This window comes from Halichoerus grypus, chromosome 8 (assembly GCF_964656455.1).
Source record: "Halichoerus grypus chromosome 8, mHalGry1.hap1.1, whole genome shotgun sequence".
In the NCBI taxonomy this organism is placed as follows: Eukaryota; Metazoa; Chordata; class Mammalia; order Carnivora; family Phocidae; genus Halichoerus; species Halichoerus grypus.
In genome coordinates this window covers 141288938-141312578 of record NC_135719.1, presented here as the reverse complement: position 1 = coordinate 141312578, position 23641 = coordinate 141288938, and the positions used below count along the sequence as shown (strand labels likewise).

Sequence of the window (23641 nt, the reverse complement as noted above, 5' to 3'; positions counted from 1 at the left end):
GCTGCAGCCCAGAAGTGAGCCCAGCCCAAGGAAGGGCACTCCCTGCCCAGGGACAGGGAGGGGTCCTAAGGGTGGTGACAACACAGCCCACCGCACAGCCAGCCATCAGTGAGGCTGCTCGGAAGCTGTCCTCCAAGAGCAGGTGCATGGGGCACGTGTTCTGTGAAATTCCAAGTGAGGCCAGCTTAAATGCCGCTGACTTATGCCTGGAGGTTTGCCCTTAACCTTTCAAGCAGGACATACTCTTAGGGGCTCGCATGTTCTTTAGAAGAACTTAATTTTCTATTTCACTTTTTATGTCAAACTTAAAAAAAAGAGCATGTCTGGATCCTGGGTATACATACTGAGAGTTTCAGAGCCCACATTTGGGGTCGCAGCCCTTTGATGACAAATGGCACTATTGCCATCATCGCGGGTGATAAGAAAAGAAGGCGCCAGGCGGCATGGCTGGCTTGCCTCCCCTCTGCCAGGCCTCGGCACCCATCGTCCCTGGACTCTGCCTCGAGCAATCTCCCTTCTCTGTCTCCCCACACCCCCCCGGCAAGCTCATCCAGGCCCGGGGCTGAAAATCCCCTCATAGGCGCCTGACTCCAAGCGTGCACATCCAGCCTCAACTTCCCTACTCATCTCCAGCACCTCACTTCCTGTGCCCAGTGCCTCACTTCCTGTGTCCAGCACCTCACTTCCTGTGCCCAGCGGCTCACTTCCTGTGAACAGGTCTCTCGTCTCAGCCTAACGCGACTCCTAGCTCCCCCTGCACCACCCTGCAACATCCCATCTTCCTCGTCTCCACCCGTGGCCTCATCCACCAGCGCCGCTTCTCAGCGCAAACTCTTGACGGTCACGCTTTCCGCCTCTGGGCCTTGGACCAGTGGCCGATAAACCAGGGAGTCCTACCATGTCCATCTCCGAAGCTCTGAAGTCCACCTGCTTAACTCAGCTCCCCCAACCCCAGGCCAAGGCCCCACCACCCCGTGCCTGGACTCCAGGGAGAGTCCCGGCCTCAGCTCCCTGCTCCCACCTCTGTGGTCCCCACCATTGGCTCCCACAAAAGCTGGGGGATCTTTACAAAACGCAAGTCAGATCATACAGGAGGTAAAAACCTGCTGAGACCTCTTCCACAATTGTAATAAAAGCCGCACTCCTTCCCCTGGCTTCCTCCCTGGCTCCCTTTCCTGATCTGGCCCCGGCTTTTCCCGCACCCCCAACCCCCCGGCCCTTTCTGCTGGTCCCCCTGCCCCTCCCCTCAGCCACTCTGGCCTTCCCGCTGTTCCTCAAGTGTCAGCTGATGTCCTTACAGTCATTCTTTCCCCAGTGGTCACCCTGTGGCTTTCTTGGGCCCCCTGCTCATTTCATTTCCCTATAGAACTGCCTCAGTTCATTTCCCTATAGAACTTCTCAGCCCAGAGGCCCGTGTTGACCCCTGTGTGCATTTACTGCCTTTCTCCTCCCATTAGAATAGAAGGGGCCTGAACAGGGGCCCACTCTGGTGTTTGGTCTTATTCATGGCCAAATCTCCAGCCCCTCAAACATTGCCCGGCACAAGAAATATTTGTAGAATTAATTAACTGAGTAATTGTGGGTTATGAATTTAACACCATACACACAGCATAAAGAGAAAATATAGCACTTTATTGCACATAACTCTTCTGAGTCCCCACCTCATGGGGGTGGGGGTGGGAGAGGTAGAAAAACCCAGATTTGCAAATTGATGGCATTCGGGCCTCTTCTCGTTTAGTCTCTTCGAGATGACTCTGTCTCTTGGGTGGATGCTCAGGCTTCGAGCCATCTTCCCAGGCCTGCTCCCCTCTAGAAGGCACCCAGGCGGACCCCTAAGCAGGTGTCTGGGGTCTCTGGTGCAGAGGGAGCCAACTCAGAGGTCCTGGCAGGTCTGGGGGCCAGCCTGGGCTGCTTCCCCGACAGGTGACCGCAGGGCTGTGCCTGGGCCCTTCTAGTCTCTGGGGGTGAGCAGTCTGTCCCCACGTCTCCAGAGGCAAATGTCTGGACCGCAGCAATCTCTTCTCCTGACCACGGGCTCAGCCCGGCTTCTTGCTCTCAGCCCCCGCCATGGGGACTCCAGAGTCTGCACCCGCATGCAGGGGGTGAAGGGGCTGGGGGTTGGGGTGCGGGCTCCTGTCCACAGCTATTTCTCTTGCCGCCGCCGCCGCCGCCGAGGCTGCCTGCAGTTACAGGCACTTCTCCTGAGGTTTGTGTGTCCCCGTGTTGCCGGGGTCCCCTCGCACTTCCAACCTGGGTATTTTTTACAACACCCTCACCCCCACGAGAGAAGGTGCAGACGTGCCCCCCTGACCTCTGAGCCCTGCCCTACATTTGTCTCCCTTTTTCTTTTGCCAGTGATCCAGTAGGGTCCAGAAGAGGTGGGCTTCCCCCTTCCTCATCCCGTCTGACCATAACTCTCTCTACAGCTGAATCTCCTCCTGGCCCACGCCGTCCACGGAGCCAGGCTGCGGAATGTGGTTTCCTGGAGAAGAAGAAAGAACATATCCATTTATTATTTTCAAAATACGATCCCCCTTACAAACACAAGGATGTGTTCCTACCACGAGAAGTCCAAAGGATGACAGAACCTGCCGTGGGGAGGATTTCCCAGTTGCTCATTCAAAGAGAGAAGCGTGGAGGGAGCTTTGAGTCACCACGCGAAGCCCAGCAGCACAGGAACGCCCGTACTCAGGACGGGAGCCAAAGTCCCATTGCAAGCTGTGATTTCGTTTCAGCAAAACAGCAGCTGTTCACATGGCATTACAGTCGGAAGCCTACGTGGCTGTGTGAACGTCGGGTGCTGAGCACAGAGCCTGGCATACCTAGGAGGAGCAAGCCTTCCTTAAAGGTCAGCTGTCTTCCTTGTTTACGGCTCACTCCTGCACTAGGGACCCGACACACAGCATCTCGCTTGCTCTCTACGAACAGGCTGGAAGAGAGGAATTACCATCTCCCTTTGGCTATTGATGCAACCCAGGCTTAGCAAGATCAAGTGACGTGCCCGCGGGCAGAGGACGGGTCTATGGCCAAGTCTCCAGCCGACCCGGCTGCCCAGCCTGTCCTGCGTCCCCGTCCTCCGCCTCCCCCCCAGCCCTCAGCCCCGCGGTGAGCACTCTGAGCTGCAGGCTCTGGGTACGCCCTGCAATCTGGAACTGGCCTAATCCCCCTCTGCAGAGCACCCCCCACACCCCCGCACCCCCGGCTCAGCGGCGTGATTGTCCTCACCTGGAGAGTTTCTGTCCTTCATGCTTGATTACGTGCTGGTTCCTTTCTTTTCCAAGTGGCCACTTGAAGGAGCGGAAATCAGGGCGTCTGCCAGGCAGCCCCGGGAGGCTCCCCTCTCCACCGGCCTGCTGGTGGGGGCCTGTCTGGGCTGCATAATTAAAAAGCCAGCTCTTTGTTCAACCAAATCCGCGGCTTCTGCCAATGTCCCGCACATCCTGCAGCGAAGAGCTGGTGCCAAGGGCTCACCTGGCACCACCCGCTGACCTCCGATTCTCGGGGGCGGGAGAAACCGGGAAGGCGGCAGATGGGGGAGCCCAGCCCCAACCCGAGATGAGGTCAAACAGACGTGTGGGCACGTGGAGGGGCAGGGGCCCCAGCCAGCGGCCATGCAGGTGGGGGCAGAGGGATGACGCCGGGCGGGGGGGCAGCAAGGCCACTAGGGGCTGAGAGAACAGCCCCAAGTCCTACTTCGCCACTGGCTGGCAGAAGGAGCCCATAAAACGTAAGGCCAGTCTTAACTGGTTGGCAAACTCACACCCCCGCTGGGCAGGTGAATGTGGGAAGCAAGCCACACCTTGCAGATCAACGTAGAGGCAACAGGATTTTGCTGAGAGGCTTTTGGGGTCTTCCTGCTTGGGAGGTGGAGGCCAGTAGTGGGACCTGTATAAAACTGGGGCCTGTGTGAGCCATCAAAGAGATTTCAAACCAAAGGGAGAAATGAAAAGTTGAAGCTCATCCAACAAAACATGCTGTGGACCAAGGTCAAGCAGTAGTCTGCCGGGTGGTGACTTTGGGTGCACAGTATTCTACCTCGTCGATCAGGTGAGTAGCGAAGGACTCTACCCATCATTAACTCTCCGATTATGTATTATAAGGGACCAGGGTTTTTGGAGGCAGACAGATCTGGATTGAAATTTTGTTCTACCTTTTACTGAGTGGTTTCTGCAAGTATTGTCTCTCTGTGCCTCAGTTTTCTCATCTGCAATATGGGGCTGATAATGGAAGTGCCTTCCTCACATCACTTTGTGAAGATTAGATGAGATGCCTTATCTGCAGCTCCTGACACGTAGTAAGCCCTCCCACATGGCAGCGAGGGTTATAATTAACTGAGGGCAAGTGTCTGCAGGGCTGAGCCAACTCTCAGCAGGCCCCCAATCTAAGAGTTCATCATCACACTCTTCAATTCATAAATTTTTATTCTTTTCCATAAAACTATTATATTAAGTGGAAAACTAAATGCAATTTAATGTGTGAGCTATGATTTTCTTTTTCCAAATAAATGAATTCCCCAAAGCAAAGGGGAAAATGCCCTTGTCAGATGAAGTTGACACTGGCTTGATGGGAATTTATGGTAAATAATCAAGAAACAGAAACACCAAGGTGGAGCTGCTCCCAAGAAAGCCCTCAGACTTCTCCACCCCATGCTCTTGGCACATGTTAGCCCAGAGAGCCCAGAAAAATGGAAGAGACATTAACCTTTACTGAGTGGAGCTCCAACATGAAGTCACTGTCTGGTCCTAATGCTATTACAGCCGGCTGCATGACCTTGGAGAAGGCATATAACCTCTGGGCCTCAGGGACCCCACCTGCAAAATGGGAATCATAGTGTGGGGGGCGCTGAGAAGAAAAGGTAACATACGTAAAGTGCTCAAGACTTAGTAGACACTCAATCCATTATGGCTCTTGGGGTTTCTCTCGAACCCTGTTCAAGAGGCTTCCTGCGTGTCGCTCCTGTCAGTGGAATGAACTGGCCAACCTTTTCTGAGTAAGACTTCAGCCATCTCCCAAAGCGATCAGCTCTCACGAAAACATGGTCTGGTGCCATTCCACTGCATTCCAACCACTTCCGTTACTGGTCAAAACACTCCCATCTGCCCGATATACATATTTGCAAATTAATTCTACTAAACAAGTAATATGAAATGATCTGCATTATCCAGTTATCACCAGAGGCCCTTCCACCCCAGCTCAGGAAAGAGTCTTGGTGGATAACCCATCTTCTCCAATCCGATCCAGTCCTTATTTGTTCTGTTGTAGCTTGGAAATGGAGCAGTTGCTGGAAGCACTTGACCTCAGATGAGACCCTCTGGGAAGAGATTTGCTGAAAACATCCCAATGACAGGCAGAACGACACGCTTGCAAAGAAAGGATTCCTGCACAGTGGAGACTGGACACCCTTGGCTATTGATCACATTTGCCTCTCATGGCCTTGTAGGTCTTGCTTCTGAGGGACTAGCTGGAGGAAAAACCAGGTGAGTCTGCAGCTGTGAGCCGTCCCCTCACGTGGTCTTCCTAAGGTGGCACTGGTCTTCCTGGCAGTCTAGATTCTGGCATTCTCCCAAGTGCCATCACCGTCCTCCACCCACGTGAGCTTTCCATCACCCCTGGGAGATGGGGAGATGGCTCCATTTACAGGTAAGGAAAAACAGAGGTCCACAGAGGTTTAATAACTTGTCCAAGGTCACCCAACTAGTAAGAGGCATGTCCATTGCCCACAATCATGGAATCTACGCATTTGCAGATTTGGGCTCAGTCTCCCCTTGGGCATCTCAGAATGTTCTGTTCACACTCTGAAGCCAGTAGGATTCCACAGTGGAGGGAACACTGAGTCTACACCTTGGCCCTTCTCCAAGCCAATGATCAGTACTGGCCAGCTCTGGCTCAGGTAAAATTTGTTGGAAGCTCTGTGCCCTCTGTTGCTGCCAGGCTGCCACGCGGGACTGGGATGTGGTGGGCAGTGGTTGAGAGCACGGTCATTGGTGTTAGACAGCCTGTGGTCAAGTTCCAACTCTGCCTCTTACTAGCTGTGTGACCTTGGGCAAGTAGCTTTCCTTCCCTAGGCTTTAACATGCAAAAAAAACAATAGGAAGTCATAACTTTTATTGAGTGCTTACCACGCGCCAGGCATTGCTCTCTTTCCTTGCATTTTCTCATCTCAACAACCCTATGAAGTAGAATGTGTCATTGTCCCCATTGTACCAATGAGGAAGTATTAGTAACGAAATTTCAAATTTCTGACTTGCTGGGGGGTGGGGGAGGGTGGCTGACCCAAGGCTAGAAGAAGATGACAACGCTGGGGGATGGGCCTGAGGACAGCGTAGCCAGAAAAGAAGTTTACTGGTCTTGATAAACCAGGGAAGTGGCAGGGTCCTAGCAGGGACAGTATTTAGGTCAGCCTGCCAGGATAGCGGGTCACAGTTCTCAGGGGCAAGGAGGGAGACTTGCCTGGGTGGGGCCAAGACCCCAGATTGTAACTGGGGTAAAGAAAACATCCTGGACAGTAGGAAGATTTAGATGGGGGTGCAGTCAAGAGGGCTGAGTTGAGGGCTCCTCTCCAGCCCTTGTGGGGGGGTGCAAATATAAAGAGAAACTGAGGCAGCAGTCCATTGAAAGAACCGGGGTTGGAGAAGAGCCTGTGGAGGACTCTGGACCTTGTCTACTGGTAGGAACAGGGCTGCCTGCAGTGGGTGGACTCAGGACAAGCCAAGAGCCGGGCTGTAGCTAAGCCTTCATGGGGGCATCAGTCAAACCCCCCACATGGGAAGGAGCCAAGGCCAACTCCGCGGGCCTATTTCCATTACCCCCTCCAGGAATCGCTGCTCAAAAAGAAAATGTCACAGTTCAGCCCTTGCTGAGCCCACTGGGGAGCTCAAGAAAGACCTGTTGCTTAATCAAATCCATTCCGTTCAAGAGACATTAACTACAGTGGCGGTTCGGGCCAGACCCTGGGGATACAGCGACAGGACACACCCTCTAAGCTGTCACAGTCTACAAGTGAGATAAATACATGCACAACTTTCTACAGAAGTCAGAACGGTGACGGAGGCATAACCAAGCACCACGGGGAGCATTCTCGCTGAGCGGGGAGGCCTCTTGGAAGAGCAACTTTGTAAAATGGGAAGAATGATCATTTCTACATTCTTAATCTAGGGACCGCCTGGTTCCCTGCAAGTCTTCATACGGATGAAGCTCTGCCATATTGTCTTTCCAGAACTCACATGAAACACTTCAACATTTGAGGACTTGTTTCCCCCTGAGAAGCATGAAGGCCTCAGACTTCCCAGCAGAAAAGAGAGACCTCTTAATAATAACCAACACTTAAAAAAAATAAATACATAAATAACACTGCCTCATGTCCTCAAGGTCCTTCCTGGAGAACAGACCTCAAACTGTGTATCTCTCTTACCAGATGACCTGAAAGAAAGCCTTTTCCTCTCAATAGCTGTACTCTAGTTTTAAGGGAACTTAGAAGTTTTAGAAGTTTACAAGCAATGTATAAACTGATTTTTAAAAAACCCCAGGCTCACAAAGATAATAAAAAAAATGCATTTAATAGCATGTCAATATACAGCTTAAATGTATAGTAAGTCTTCTTGTAGTCAGTGCATTACAGGGATAGAGAAGAGAAATATCATTTGTGAATGCACAGTCAAATGCTAAGTAGAAGTGCTGATAAATCTTGGTGCTCTTACACTAGTAAAATCCCGTTTTATGAAACATAACTCCAGGTGCAGTGCTCTGTGCCAGTGTGGGGGGTCATCGGGTCCAGTATGCAATCTACAGTTTTAAATTGAATTGTATACAAGGATTAACAAAAGAATAAAATTTATTATTCACAAAACTAAAGTGGTTCTCATAAAGCTTACAAGAAAGTACAGCCTAGAACTAATAAGTTGAAAAATTAGTTTTAAAAATAATAAAACTTACTGGACAGTTTTGGAAAATGATATTATAAAACAAAGAGAAACAATTGGCACAGTTTAACCACCTAATTTCTAAGTGCACTTTGTAATGGTCCTTGCAAGCTGCCACTTTTCCCAGGATAATGACAAAAAGCTTCAGTCAAGTGTCACTGGCTTATGGTGACGGGTTTTTTTTTTTTTATTGCATTGCCAAGAGTGGATTTTAAGAAAAAACACTACAAAGGTTTCAAAAACCCTATTTATTCTCTATCATCAAAAATAGCAACAGGGGGACTTATACAACTTTTCTGTGAGTACCCACCAGTCTATTGTTTTTTTTTTTTTTCTTAAAAAAAATAGAAGTTAGTTAAAGAAAAATGATTTGGTTTTTTAAAAAATAATGTAAGGAAACACTTAATCAGATAGCCCAAGGAGTCATCAGAAAGATGTGTAGCAAGAAAGCTTCATTTTTTGGCCCTCTCCGGCCTTTGCACGTCTTTTTTTTACTAAACTAGAAAGAGAATGTACAGTACCAATATGTTCCCCAACCTGCTTGGATCAAATTGTTTTGTTTTGAAACCCATTATTGCTAAACCAGAGTGTTGACACTGAGAGCCAAGGGGGCCGCTCATAGAGGGTAAAATTGCGAGGCCGCATCTGAGGACTGGATCTCCACCTGGGCCATTTTGAACTGCGTACACTGCAGCCACTTGCGGAGGGCCACAAGGCCGGCGCTGCTCGGGGCCGAGCCGGGCAGCGTCCTTAGGCTGTGGTGGTTCACGTTGTTCTGAATGGCCTGGAGGCGAAGCTGGAGTCCGGCCGATAAGTGCTGTTGAGGAAGGGAGAGACAGCAAGTTTAGTTTCTTTCCTTCCAGTGTCTGCCGTCCACCCAAGGGAGCACCAGCCCGGGCCTCTCCTGCAGGGAGGACTCTCCTACGTGGCTCAAGGGCAGGACTCTCCTACGTGGCTCAAGGGCTGTCGGGCCTGAACAGGGAGGCCAGCTCTCACGTTTGGTGGTGGGCAGGGTGGGGGACGCGGGCCAGTGACCGGGATTCTAAAGTCACTCTGGCCCAGATCCATGCAAGTAACGCCATTCCCATCCCGACTCATTCGCTGCAAGGGGAACGTAAAGATGACACGCTGGGGAGGGGCAGACACACATACATGTCCCCCAGGAGCCGGTCACCACATGGGCCTGGGGCCTGCGCTCTGCTGCCAGCTCCCTGGGTCCAGATCCTAGCTCCTCTGGGGACAACTCTGGGAACAAGGTTTTTCTGTCTGTGTTTGGATTTTCTCATGGGCGAACTGGGCATAGTAACACCTCATGGGGTTTTCTTTTAAGGGTGAGTTAATGGAGGGTTTGGACCAGAAGTTGGCACATAATAGTTGCTCGTTACATTTTAACCATGATTAGAGTCTCTCTGTTCTCATGGTAATGCACGTGAAGAGGCTAGGTTGTAAGCTTTCTGTTGGCCTCAGATTTCCAGATTTCCGGAAAGCAGGGGGAGGGGCAATCTGGAACAAGCAGCTGTTTTCACAGGAGAAATATGAGAGAAGGTTTTCAGCAGCGGCGCCCCCACACGTGGCCACAAATGTCACCGACACCATGACCCCGGACTCAAAGCCTGAAAGTCACCGTTGATGGCTCCATTTCTCTCTTGGTGTCTGGGGACCTTGAGGTCAGTCCCCTTCTATCCACTAACATCCCTCCCGACTCTGAGAAGAAAATCAGCAAGAAGGTGTCCACCTTCTCCCCCCCTGCCCTGTGCTCCCAGGGCCGTAGACAGAGCCCAGTTCTGGGTAGAGCAGGTGGCTAGCTCTGCCGTCCTGACGTCAAGCCCCAGGAATCTTCACTAGTCATGGAGTATGTCTGGCTCAACAATGACGATGTGTCCCTCAAGGTGGGGCCTGGCGATGGGAAAGACACACGGATAGGGTCTTTCCCTTCCCGGCTGCGGGGCCCCGGCCAAGTGACTCTTCTTTCTGGTCCCGTGTTTCCTCATAGGTAGAACACGGGGCAGGCCCCTTCCTTTCTGGCTGTTCTGTCATAAATTCAATGTTAGCCTTTCTTAATAGAATTCTTCCTGTCACAAAAAGTCCATTTTGTTGTTCTTTAAAGTTTATTTATTTTATTTATTTGAAGTCATCTCTACCCCCAGTGTGGGGCTTGAACTCACAACCTTGAGATCGAGTCACATAATCTATTGACCGAGCCAGGCAGGCGCCCCACAGAAAGTCTCTTTTAGTGGCCAGGAAAGAGCACTGAACATGCCTGGGCTCGGATGCCACGGGTGTCCTGAGAAGGTGGGGCAGGCCTGTGTTCTAGTCAGGACCGAGCCTCGCTCCGACTCGGATCCCCCCTCCACTCACATCCTCATCCATCACGAACAGTACGACTGTGGCTCTTGCCGTCGCCCCAGACTCCAGGCCCCATCCCTGGCCCACAGCGTCTCCCCCTGTGTCAGCCCCATGAGGCCAGGAGCAGGGTGAAGTCACCTTTCTCCACAGCAAGTGGCGCGTCAGGGGGCCCTGTTAATGTTAGGACCTTCTCTGGAGGGGACTGAGCTTCCGGTCTACCCAGCGATGACTTACCTTGATGTTTGACTGAATCATTGGCAACCACATGGGTATCAGCTGTATGGAGAAATACAGAAGCCGTGTTACTCACGTTCTCCATCCCTGCCCCCATAAGCTTCGGCTACCGCTCGGGAAGGCTGGGCACACAGGACCCCTGTAACATCACTAAAGGGATGGGACCCTGCTGCGGACTTATCCATTATCGGAAAAACATCTTTCTGAGGCCAACCCCTGCTGAGCCGGTGGCATTGGGAGGTTAATGAGTGCCCGGAACACACACTCTAGACTAAATGACTGATTGTCTCTTGAAAGCTACCACACACGGGAAATGAAATGTGTATTTATTTAATTAAATCCTCACTTTCTTGGAATAGAATTTCCTCCACGGGGATCTCTAAAATTGAGTCCCCCGAGTAGGATGGCGACTCTATTTGCCCATAGTTGTTAAGAAAATCTCGCCGGGAAGTGGCTGAAATGCTTCAGTGATAGAAAAAGGCATGCCCTGAGGTCGCCTGGCTGTGATCTGGAAGGTGGGGCACAGCAAGAGGGGCTTGGGCCAGAGGTCTGAGCAGCGCGCAGGTGAGCAGAGGGTCCCCGGCAGAGAGCAAGGCGCTCAAACTGCAGGCATGTGGGGGCCTCGCCCTTCTGCTGCCCCTCTGGCCCACCTGAGCCCCTCTGCTGTGCCCTTCCTCAAGGTCACAGGGTGTCCGGCCCAAGGGACAGACAGCTCTCCTCTCCTGCTCTGGTCTCTCAGCCATGGTTCAGCCTTCTGGACCATAAGGCCTCATAAATCCAGAAGTCCAGGACAGAATAGTGTTTCCCAGAGTGTGTTCCACAGCTCTCTAGTTTGGTGGTTTAAATAGGGGAAGGGGGCGCTGGTCCAGTAAGTTCGGAAACGCTAGGTTCCTTATTACAGCACTGCTCAGATCTTTAACACACGAATATGCATCATATCTCTTTGCTCTGCGTTCCTTCCAACCCTCTACTCCTATTCAACAGAGGAGTACAGTTGTCATGGGCTCAACTGTGCCCCCTCAAAACAGACACTGTAGTCCCTACCCACACTGCTTCAGAATGTGACCTTATTTGGAAGAGGGATCGATGCAGATGTAATGAGCTAAGATGAGGTCATTCTACAGTAGGGTAGGCCCCTCATCCAAGATGACTGATGCTCTTAGAAAAAGCAGAAAATGTGGACACAGGCCCGCCCACAGGGAGAGCCCCATGCAAAGACGAAGGCAGAGGTCTACAAGCTAGAGAACACCAAAGATTGCCAACCAACCCCCTGAAGCGAGGGGGGGAGGATAGAACAGATTCTCCCTCACAGCCCTCAGAAGGAACAACTCTGCCGACCCCTTAACCTCGGACTTCTGGCTTCTAGAACTGTGGGATGAGAAGTTTCTATGTTTCAGCCGCCTGGGCCGTGGTACTGTCCCAGCAGCCCCAGCCAAGAATACAAGGGCACACTCCAGGAAGCAAAGCCCACAGGTGGTGGTGTGTGGAGGGGGGTGGAGGTGGGAGGGATTCAGGTGATGCTGAAGTGTGAGGTTCTCAGGAGAGGGTCACAAGAAACAAGTTTAGAAAAGCAGAGGGGAGGCCCCTCACCATCCACCCATAATGACCTGGGATTGTTTCCAAATCCAAGGTAACTTCTGAAGAGGGGAGCCCCGTTCACTGCGAGCAGAACTGGGCTCCAGAAAGATCATCCCAGCAGCAATCTGCAGACTAGGGTGAGGAAGGGCGTGGAGAATGGAGGTCAGGGGTCTTGGGGACGCTGCCCTGATGGCCCAGGTAGGACCAGGGGGTCTTCGGAGACGGCAAAGGGTAGTGCCTGCAGACACAAGCTGAGAGGGTCCGAGGACTGGTCTGCTCTTTGGAGCGAGGAAAAGGTCAGAGCAGAAGCTGAAGTTTCCATGCTGGGCAAACCGGAGGAGGTGGGCCATGAAGAAAATGAAAGAACTAGCGGGAGGCCTGCTGGGATGGGGGATGGTGTACCGATGACCTCTCTGTTCACTAGTCATGGCCACAGGCTGCCGGGCTCATTTAACTCATCAACACACATACACACACACACACACACACACACACACGCACGCACGCATGCACGCACATGCACACACAACTTGGCGAAGTGAGAAATTACATTCCTCTCTCTGCTTTTGTTCCCAAGACTCAATCTGGCTGCTGTTTTGCTTTCAGCATTCTGTTGAGATACACAACTTGCTAATTTGACTTCCACTGATGCTCATTCCTAAACACAGTGCTCATCTTGGAGCCAAGCAATACTCTATCTCTAGCATGAATACCGTGTTTGGAATAGCGCATGGTGTAATTGGACTAAAACTCAAAATAGCAGAAAATATAAAAAAAAAATTTTTTTAAATCAGAAAATGACATTTTTCTCCCTGCTTCCTCCAACCACCAACCCTTACAACAAACTGTGGGATTACAAAGGTCAGTGAAAGATAAGGCTACGCTCTCTGGCCATTAGCAGGACTGGCTCATGTAAACATTCTGATTGGGAAAAAATAAACTAGTCTAACCACTTCCTCTCCAATGTCTATACAGCAAAAAAAAAAACAACTCTAAGGGTCCTAATGTCTACAAACTTTTGTTGACTTTTGACCTATTGAATAAGGAGCAGGCCCCTATGCCTCTTGGTATTTAGGAAAGACCCAAACTAACCTCCTGTTAAGATCCTGAGGGACCAAGCAGGTTAAGAGCCAGGAAGCACGGAGTACTCTGACCCTGGGTGGACACATTTCCCAGAGCTATTCTTGGGGCTAAAGGCCTGTTTGAGGCTATCAAGCGGAATAGTGACATTTGTTTTAGAAGGGTTTTTGCTATTAGCCCATTTATGAAACATGTGACCATATCATTCTAATATATATCTGTAAAGGACCTTCAGGTTTGTGACTTATGAATCCATGACTGAAGTCTTCAAGTTAAATCTCATAATTATTGATAGCATTATATAATCCAACAGTCATCCTATTTCAGGAATGCTAATTTGACTTACTGAATGACATTCATTTCAGTTCCCTTTTGCTAGTGGCTCCTACAAAAGCTGTCAGTAAGAATTAGCTGTAATTTATTCTGGGTTCTGTAATGTTATAATAAAGTTGGTTGGGTTGTTTTTTTTTTCCCTCTCCAGAAATGATATCCAGAAAACTGAAGGACATTAAAAAAAAATTTTGTTTTTCACCAAAATAGAAGTGATACCTTTCCTCTTATCTTGGTTTATGCTCAGGATAAAGACTTTCTGCTCAGTTAGATTATATTCATCTCACTCCATGCTTGTTCCAGTCCTCAAAACTAAAATTAAGTGTGAAATTTTCTCTTTCAGCAAAGATGGAGTAACAAAGACCAGATTTACCCTCCTACCTGGAACAACTAAAATTTCAAATAGAGTATATGAAATAATGGCTTTCAGACCCTGGGCATCAGCAGGGCAGCACAGCAATCCCCAAGGGAGAGGAAACAAGGTAAGCCCTGCAATTATCCTAGCTCACTGCCTAGAAAGCTTGCAGGACCTGGACAGAGCCTGACTGTCTTCCTGAGTTGAGGAAATGGATCTGGGAGCCCAGGGAGGCTGAAGTGTGTAGTTTGTCAGGCAGAGTACTGGAGAGGAGAGAGCTGCACAGAAAGAGAAAAAGAGACAGCGAGAGAGAACTCTGAAGATCCGTAAAGGGTCCCCCTTGAGTCGTCAGCTACATCCTGACCAGTGCACACATGTGAGAAAACTACCCGAGGCTGAAGAAAAAACAACCCAAAAAGATTAGAGTGGTGATCACACAGTGCCTGCAATAGTTTGTGTTCCCACAAACTAGTTAGAGTGGACAATTCTTTTTTTTTTTAATTTAGATTCTTTAACTAACAGAATATTAAGTAGAATACTCAGAAGGCTATTACCTTAGTAGTGAAGAAACATTAGCTCTAGACAAAATGCAGCTCTGATCACCTGACAAGGCTTAAAAGCAAATCTCAAAAGGAAAAAACTACTCTAAGTAATTTAACTATATCACAGAATACAGCTCAAAAAATATTTCTAGGGATATGAAAATATCCAGCACCCAAGAAAGTCAAATTCAAAATGTCAAGAATGTAATAAAAAATTACCAGGCATGCAAAGAAGCAGGAAAAGGTGACCTATAATGAGAATAAAAATCAATCTATTGGAGGGGCACCTGGGTGGCTCAGTTGCTTAAGCATCCAACTCTTGATTTCGGCTCAGGTCATGATCTCAGGGTTGTGAGATCAAGCCCCACGTTGGGCTCCACACTGGACATGGAGCCTACTTAAGATCTCTCTCTTCCTCTCCCCCTCTGCCAATCCTCTCCCCCCAAAAAAAAAGAAAAAGAGAAAGAAAAAAAAAATCAATCAATTGGAAAAGACCCCAAAATGATACAGATAACAGAATTAGTAGAGAAGGACATTAGTACAGTTATTACAACTATATTCAATATGGTCAATAAGGTAAAGGAAATACTTAGTATGTCAAGTAGAGGCATAGAAAGAAATACTTGAAGAAAAAATAGTTGATACTTTTCCAAATATAAAGAAAACTATGAGTCCACAGATCCAAGAAGCTCAACAAACCCAAGCCATAAGAAACATGATGAAGGGGCGCCTGGGTGGCTCAGTCGTTAAGCGTCTGCCTTCAGCTCAGGTCATGATCCCAGGGTCCTGGGATCGAGCCCTGCATCGGGCTCCCTGCTCTGCGGGAAGCCTGCTTCTCCCTCTCCCATTCCCCCTGCTTGTATTCCCTCTCTCGCTGTGTCTCTCTCTGTCAAATAAATAAAGAAAACCTTAAAAAAAAAAAAAAAAAGAAGAAACATGATGAAAACTACACCAAGGTGTTTCATCATCAAATTGCTTAATAATGGTAAAAAGAAAAATCTTAGAAGAAGCCAAAAAAAAAAAAAAAAGAAGAAAGAAAAAAAGGACATACTACATACAGAAGAAAAAAATTAGAATAATAGAGATTTCTTGTTGGAAACAATGAAAGCAAGAAGACTGTAGAGGAGCAACATCTTTAAAGCACTGAAGAAAAAATCAAACCTTTGAATCTAGAATTCAATGCCCAGGGAAAATATCTTCCAAAAACCAAGGCAAAGTACATACTTTCTCATGTACAAAAGCAAAGGAATCAATCACCAGCAGACCTGTGTAAGAAATAGTAAAGGAAGTCCTTTGGGCAGAAGAAAGAAGTTTAGATCTATAAAAGGAGTGAAAAACACTGAAAATGGCAACTATAAATATGGCAATAATAGGAAATATAAATAAATACTGAAAAAGTGTTAAGTCTCTTTAAGAGATAATTGACTGCTTAAAGCAAAAATAATAAGAACGTGTGGTTTGGTTTATAACATATGTGGAAGTAAAATGGATGAGAGTAAGAGCACAAAGCCAAGGCTGGAAATGCACATATATACACAAAATGGTATATTACTTGAAGGTAGACAGTGATAAGTTAAAAATGTATACCATAAACTCCAAATCAGCCACACACACACAAAAAAAACACAACTAAAACATACAGCTAATAAAATAACTATAGAACACACTTCTACTTCTAAATAACTCATGGGAAAAGAAGAAACTAAAAGGGAAGTTAGTAAATATTTTGAATTGAATGGAAATGAGAATATTTGGAAGAATGCAGCTAAAGGAAGAAATTTAGAGCACTAAACACTGATAATAGTACAGAAGTTTCTCAAAATAACACACTTAGCTTCCTCTTCCTTAGAAGAGGAAATTATAGCCAAAATTTAATCCTTAAAAACTCAGTCCAACAGAAGGCAAATGAAAAAAAAAAAAAAAAGAACAAGAGACAAAGAACAGATGGGAAATATAGACAACAAATTGCCAGATGATAGATTTAGACCCAACAACGGCACAAAACACATTAAATGAAGATGGTTTAAAGACTCCCAATTAAAAGGAAGGGACTGTCAGACTGGATTTAAAAGAAATGCAACACCTACCTACATGCTGCCTATAAGAAATATACTGTAAACATAAAGACACAAATAAGTTAAAAACAAAAGGACAGAAAAAGATATACCATCCTAACACTAGTCAAAGGAAAACCAGACTGCCTTTATTAATATCAAAGTACTGTTCACAGCAGAGAAAATTACTGAGGATGAAGACAGCCCCTGAAGAATTCATTTCATCAAGAAGACCTAATAATCTTAAACACTTATGCACCTAATAACGGAGATTCACAATACATGAAGCAAAAACTGGTAAACCTGAAAAGATGAATAAATAAATCCACAAGAGATTTTCAGATACCCCTTTCAATAGAGATACTTCAATACCCCTTTCTCAATAACTGATAAAGTAGACAGAAGGAAGGACATGGAAGACTTGGACAACACTATCAATAAGCTCGAGCAAAGCAGAGTAGGAAACTACACCTAACAAAGCAGAAGACACATTCTTTCCAGTGCACGCAGGGCATTTACCAATATAGACTATGTTCTGGGCCAAAAAATAAGTCTCAATAAATTTAAAATGATTGAAATTATATACAGTGTGGTCTCTGACCACAAATAGGAACTAAAAACCCGTAACTAGAAAATCCCCAAATATTTGGAAACTAAGTAATATATTTCTAAATGACCAAAAAATGAGTCCAAAAAAAGCAAAAAATATTTGGAAACTAAGTAATGTATTTCTAAATGACCAAAAAATGAGTCCAAAAAGAAAGCAAAAAAGTTAGAAAGTATTTGGAACTGAATGTAAATGAGAACACAACATATCGCATTGTGGGATACCACTAAACCAGTACTCAGAGGGAAATTTATAATAGATGAGAGTGAGTTAAAGCTAAAGTAGTCAGAAGAAAGAATATAATAAACAGAAATCAATGAGACAAAACATAGAAAATCAATGAAAACAACTCAAAAGCTGGTTATTGTTTTTAAATAAAAAACTCACTAAAATTGATATGCCTCTATACAGACTGACCAGAAAAAAAAAGTCACAAATCACCAACGTCAGGAACTAAAGAGGTGGCATAACTACTGATTAAAAGTATATTATGAACATCTTCATGCCAATAAAATTGACTACTTTTTTAATTTTTTTTTTTTATTAGAGAGAGAGTACAAGCAGGGGGAGCAGCAGAGGGAGAAGGAGAAGCAGGCTCCCCGCTGAGCAGGGAGCCCGATGCGGGGTTCGATCCCAGGACCCCAGGATCATGACCTGAGCCAAAGGCAGACGCTTAACCGTCTGAGCCACCCAGGCACCCTAAAATTGACTACTTTGATGAAATGGACGAATTCTTTGAAAGACATACACTACCTCAAAGATCACTCAAGAATAAGCAGAAAACCTGAATAGCCCTATATCTATTAAAGAAATTGAATCTGTAAATTTAAAACCCTCCTGCAAAGAAAATTTTAAGCCCAGGCATTTCTACTGGTGAATTCTATCAAATATTTAAGGGAAAAATAACACCAAATCTATACAAACTTTTTCAAGAAACAGAAAAGGAAGGTATACTTCCCAAATCATTCCATGAGGCCATCATTACCCCGATACCAAAACCAAAAATATTTATCACAAGAAAAGAAAATTACAGTCCAACATCCCTCATGAACATCAACACAAAAAATTATTTTAAAATGTTAGCAAATAGAATTCAGCAAGATATAAAAAGGATAGATAATACACATCACAACCAAGTATGGTTTGTCCCAGGAATACAAGCTTGGCTTAACATGCAAAAATCAATCCATAAAATTACCTTGTTAACAGCCAAAATAGAATAGTCAAATAACCATCTAAATAAATGTAAGAAAAGTACTTGAAAAGTCCTACATTTACTCCTGACAAAAATTCATAGCCAACCACGAATAAAAGGGAACCTTGCTCAGTTTGACAAAGAGTACCTATGAAAAACTGTCAGCTAACATTTAATGAGGAAAGACAGATGCTTTCTTCCGAAGATCAGGAACAAGGCAAGGTTTCCCACTCTAACGACTTTTATTCAACTTGTACTAGAGGATCTAGCCAGAGCAATGTGACAAGACAAAGAAATAAAAGGTATAAAAACTGGAAAGGAAGAAACCGAACTGCCTTTATTTGCACATGACACAACTGTCTATACAGAAAAGCTGATGAAATCAACAAAAAAAGCTACTAGCACTAATAAATGAGTTTAACAGCTAGCAGGGTAAAAGATTAATATAAAATCAGTTGTATTTCTAAATACTAGCAACGAACAATCAGAAATTTAGATATAAAAAAACCATACCACTTATAATACCCTAAAACTATGATATACATAGGGATGAATTTGACAAAAATATGCTAGTCCTATATATGGAAAACTACAAAATACTGCTGGAAAAAAGTTAACAAAAGCATTTAAAAAATAGATATACTGCGTTCATGGATTGGAAGACTCAATATTGTTAAGATCTCAATTCTCCTTGGATTAGGCAAAGATTTTTAAAAATACAACATTAAAGCATGATCCATAAAAGAAAAATTTGATAAATGGTACTTCATCAAAAATTAAGACCTTCTGCTCTTCACAAGACACTTTTAAGATAATGAAAAGACAACTGAAGAGAAAATCTTTGCAAATCCCATCTCTGATAAGGGACTTATGCCTTAAAATTCAATTATAAGAAAAAATCCATCCCAATTAAAAAAATGGGCAAATAATTTCAACAGACACTTCACCAAGCAGATACATAGATGGCAAATAAGCACATGAAAAGATGTTTAATGTGTCACCTGTCAACAGGGACATGCAATTTAAAACCATGATGAGATACCAAGGCACAATTTGTAGGGTGACTAAAATGAAAGACTGACTATACGAAGTGTTGACAAAGATGTGTAGCAACCAAAATGCTCACACACTGCTGCTGTGAACGTAACAGGGCACAATCACTTTGGAAAACAGTTTGTCAATTTCTTGAACAGTTATACACACATCATATGGCCTGGCCAGTCTGCTCCTCGTTGTTCATCCAAGATACATGAAAGCATGTATCTACATAAACACTTGTACACGATTATTCATAGCAGCTTTATTTGTAATAGCGCCAAACTGAAAACAGCCCAGATGTCCATTAACCGATGAATGGATAAACAAAATGTGATATAGCTACACAATGGAATACTAGCCAGAAAGAAAAAGAAATGATCTACTGATATATGCAACCAAATGGATTAATCTCAATAGAATTTTGAATGAGAGAAGGCAGGAAAAAAGCTTAAGTACTATATAAACCCATTTTTATAAAATTCTAGAAAATGCAAACTAGCTAGTAGCGACAGAAAACAGACCAGTAGTTGCCTGGGGATGGGGAGGCAGGATACAGGAGTGGCGGCAAAAAGAGACTACAAAGGATATGGGAAAGCTTTAGGGGTGCGAGGGATGTGTTCATTACCTTGATTATGGTGATGTTTTCATGGGTATAATATATGTGAAGACTTATCAAATTGTACATTTTAAATATGTATAGTTTACTGTATCTAAATTATACTTTAATAAAGCTATAAAAAATAAAATCACGTATGGTCATCCAAGTGTCAGTCATACAGTTTCTCTCATGGTGTTGACTTTTGCTGTTGACTATCAAGCTCTATCTATCCCATTTGAACCAGCTACCTTGCAGTGTTCTGATGACAGTCAAGTTTTCCCTGAAAATGGGTTGCTTTTCTTCAGTGTCAGGTGAGTTAAACTGACAAGTGAATTTTATCGAAGAATAGGGTCAACCAAGGAGTGAAACAGCAAGTTATAAGGTCCCAGACTGATGCGCTCTGTGTGGTGGGGGTTGGTGATGGTGGCGGAGACAACAGAATATACATGTGACAGGTAAACAGCAGGTGGAACAGGTAGAGGAAGGGCAAAGAATCAGTGAGATGAAGAGGTGGAAGGATAGGAAGGAAAGGAAGAAGAGGGGAATTGGATAGTGAGTGAGAAACCAAGTTCTTTTTAAATTTTTTATCATGTTAGTATGTCTCTGATGTCCTTGGGCAGATGACAAGTACTTAAATTACTTTCATACACTAAACAGTGATTTAGAATAGTAATATTAGAAACGAAATTAATTTACCTTAGAGAAAAATACTAGCTACCAAGTTCAACAATGAAAGACTATTTTCCTTGGTTTTCTGGATATCTTGCAAGATGAGACACCACCAACCAATTTATATAAGGTCGTTTTCAGACCTTAATATTTTCATTACTTGTCTTAACATGCAATAATCATGGTCCAACATCTCTAACCCAGCTAGAGTTGGTCCCAGTGGTCGAGCAAGAACAAAAATAACATGATAACCATTCGGGGAAGGGTGGTTACATGAGCTGAACCCTCCAACCCCCAACTCTGAAAGTCAAAATCAAATCAGTTTTATTTTCCTCTTCGAAGACACATTCAAAGTAAATCCACATTTATTTTTAGCAGCAAGAAACGGTCTATAAAAATCATAAGATTTTCCTACCTTGACAAAAATTGTTGAATTGCATTCTTGCAATGCCTCCATTAAACTAATCACATGGAGACACACCATTTCTACCATCTGAAACAACAAATATGAAAATCAATTCCACTCCCAGTGATCCAGAAACCTTTCTTGAAAGCTAGTCTACAACCACAGAGGACTCCCATCCTGCGCCCATGAAGCTTTTGGGCACAATGACTGAAGGGGACCACAAGGAGTGGTGTTTATTCACCTCCAGAACTTCAACTAGAAACTGACTTCAAAAAGCTCTAGAGGTTTTATAATTGTCATGGCCTCCTTATCCGACTCAGGGCTGCCAATGGAATTTGGGGATTGATCTCACTGATCTGCACTGCATGTGATTCATACCAGAGGATACATGCCTTCTCCTCCCCTCCTTCCAACTACAGAACTTGGCCTTGGGTCCTTTTCTCCATCTTGACCCTTTCTCCCCAGTTTCTTCACCTGAAGTGGCTGTTTAACTTATTACACACCTGTCTTTGCGGTTTTGTTCCTACAGAACAAGGTAGCCATATTGATGACAGTTCAAAAATACAATGCAGTGGACATCCCTCCTCAGAAATTCCTAAGGCTGGATTTTGAACACTCCAAGGGGATTTTACCGGACTGGCATATAGAGTTCAACAAATTTTTCAGGATAAAATTAATTCAAACTCATTCGTAGCATTTTTTGTACAAAATTCATTTGTAACAGATTCATTTCTATCATCTGTATATTAAAGAGATTTGGAGGAGAGGTATAATGACATTAGAAGGACACCAGATCTCTATTTAAGGTCCCAGTTTTACTGTCTGTAAAGTAACAGAACAGAATGCTTGATCTCCAAGTTTTTCTTCAGTCTCAGACTCTATGACCCGAGAAATGTTTATCTCAGAACTGTTTGTGCACCCTAAAATTGTCACATAAATTTCCTTTAAATTGAACTAAAATACCTCTCCTCCATACAGAATTGCTTTATAACATCTGTTTCTCTAAAGACAAGGAAGTGCTTCAACTGAAGGAAATGTATAATCCCCTTTCCAATTACAGCTGAGAGAAAATGTTTCTTAGACTAGTATCAATCAATCAAAAGTCATTTCTGGAATGCCTTTTGTGGACAGCGCATTGTTGGGTTTCTGGACACACTGGAACCATCATTAGGATGTTCTTCCAGATCCCCTGCCCCTCACAGATGAGAATTCGGCTGATAAAGCCCCCATAACCGAGATACTAATTACTGCTTGCCCAGCTGAGAATCCTCCTCCAAAATAGCAAACTGAACCAAAGGACTTCCTTGTCCATTCCTTCCATCTACCCTCCGATCTTAACTTCATAGGACTAATCCAAGCTTGTTCAATGAAGTGGGCTCATGCTAACAATACCCCAGATATTTTCCAGTGAGGTTCCGAGCAGCCCCTCTCTTGGTGGGCCACTGGAGTTAAAACTGAACTGGATTTGAAGATTGGTGGGCTTAGGTCCTCCTAGGACAACTCAAAAAGGGGAGGCTCTTTCAGGTTTTGAGCCCTGAGTGGAATGAACACGTGTGGTTGGTCTGCTCTTAAATACCACAAAAGGATGACCCAATGGGCTAGGGTTTTTCCAAATTGCCTTGGAATCCAAAAATAATATGAATCTCCTTCTGACTTTATAGCACGAAACAGCCCTTTCAAGGTCGACGTTTCACAGAAATTTTCTTTGGCACTCAGCAGAGTGAACAAAAGTTGTTTTTACTAGATTTACTCGTTTGCTTTGTCTCTCCAGCAAAATTATTATGCAAGCAGAATATCAGGTTTATAACAAAGAAATCACCCATCCATTGATCTAATATTACAACTGAGATCCTTAAGGAACAGGGAATGCGAGGACTGGGTACAGATCATGCCTTTTCATCCAAGAGGGAAACTTATTCGTGGACTCACCACTTTGTTATGGGCCATCAGCTGAAGGATGCTGGGTGTCACCCTGCTCCAAAACTCTAGTGCGGTCAGGATCGCCGTGAAGCTGAATTCATTCTGACTTTGGACGTTTGTTGCTACGGCACTTTGTTCGCAATACACGGTCCAGAGCTGAGCAAAGATAAACGCGTGGAAGAGAGAGCACATGTGCAGCACGGAGGTCTGAAAAGGAGGAGACAGGAGCCGTTACCTCTCCGTGGGATGCAGTGCTCCCCGGGGCCTGCCCTGCACGGCCTCGGCCTCCTGCGGAGCACGGCCCAAGCACAGTGACCGCCAGTGATCCGAGCCTGTTATAAACTTGTGATCCACCACCTTAAGACAATCTGCTTTGGGGCGCCTGGGGGGCTCAGTCGGTGAAGCGTCTGCCTTCGGCTCCAGTCATGATCCCGGGGTCCTGGGATCGAGCCCTGCATCGGGCTCCCTGCTCAGCGGGGAGCCTGCTTCTCCCTCTCCCTCTGCCCCTGCTGCTTCCCCTGCTTGTGCTCTATCAAATAAATAAAATCTTTCAAAAAAAAAAAGATTTTTTCTCTTTTTGCTCGGTCAGTGGGAGTGCACAGAGAGAACTGAGCATCTTTTCAAAGAGAAGGCACCTCAGTTTGCAGAACACATCTACCCACCCCCTTGCCCATTAATGACACCGACATTCTCCTGTCTAAACTAGATTGGGAAGAATAACCATTCTACCACCTTCAGGGGTTTCCTCATCTGTAACATGGGGATAATAG

At 45.5% G+C, this 23641-nt stretch overlaps 1 protein-coding gene and 1 long non-coding RNA gene across 14 annotated transcripts in view; both read right to left on the bottom strand.

Moving 5' to 3' along the window:
* Positions 1–1611: 1611 nt before the first annotated feature.
* Positions 1612–4500, bottom strand: LOC118522187 (uncharacterized). Its single transcript, XR_004910522.2, has 3 exons — positions 3226–4500; positions 2589–2822; positions 1612–2482 (listed from the first exon to the last, which is right to left on the bottom strand). It is a non-coding gene; the product is annotated as an uncharacterized LOC118522187 (long non-coding RNA).
* A 3036-nt stretch (positions 4501–7536) lies between these two features.
* The window catches only part of UNC79 (unc-79 subunit of NALCN channel complex), a 239798-nt gene continuing 223693 nt past the window's right edge, over positions 7537–23641 (bottom strand). For all 13 annotated transcript variants that reach the window (XM_036071607.2, XM_078054135.1, XM_036071606.2 and 10 more), the window contains 4 exons: positions 22881–23078; positions 20961–21038; positions 10500–10541; positions 7537–8736 (listed from right to left, as the gene is read on the bottom strand). In XM_036071607.2, the coding sequence (XP_035927500.1) occupies positions 8536–8736; positions 10500–10541; positions 20961–21038; positions 22881–23078 (519 nt within the window). In that variant the 3' untranslated portion in view covers positions 7537–8535. The remainder of the gene's footprint in view (positions 8737–10499; positions 10542–20960; positions 21039–22880; positions 23079–23641) is intronic.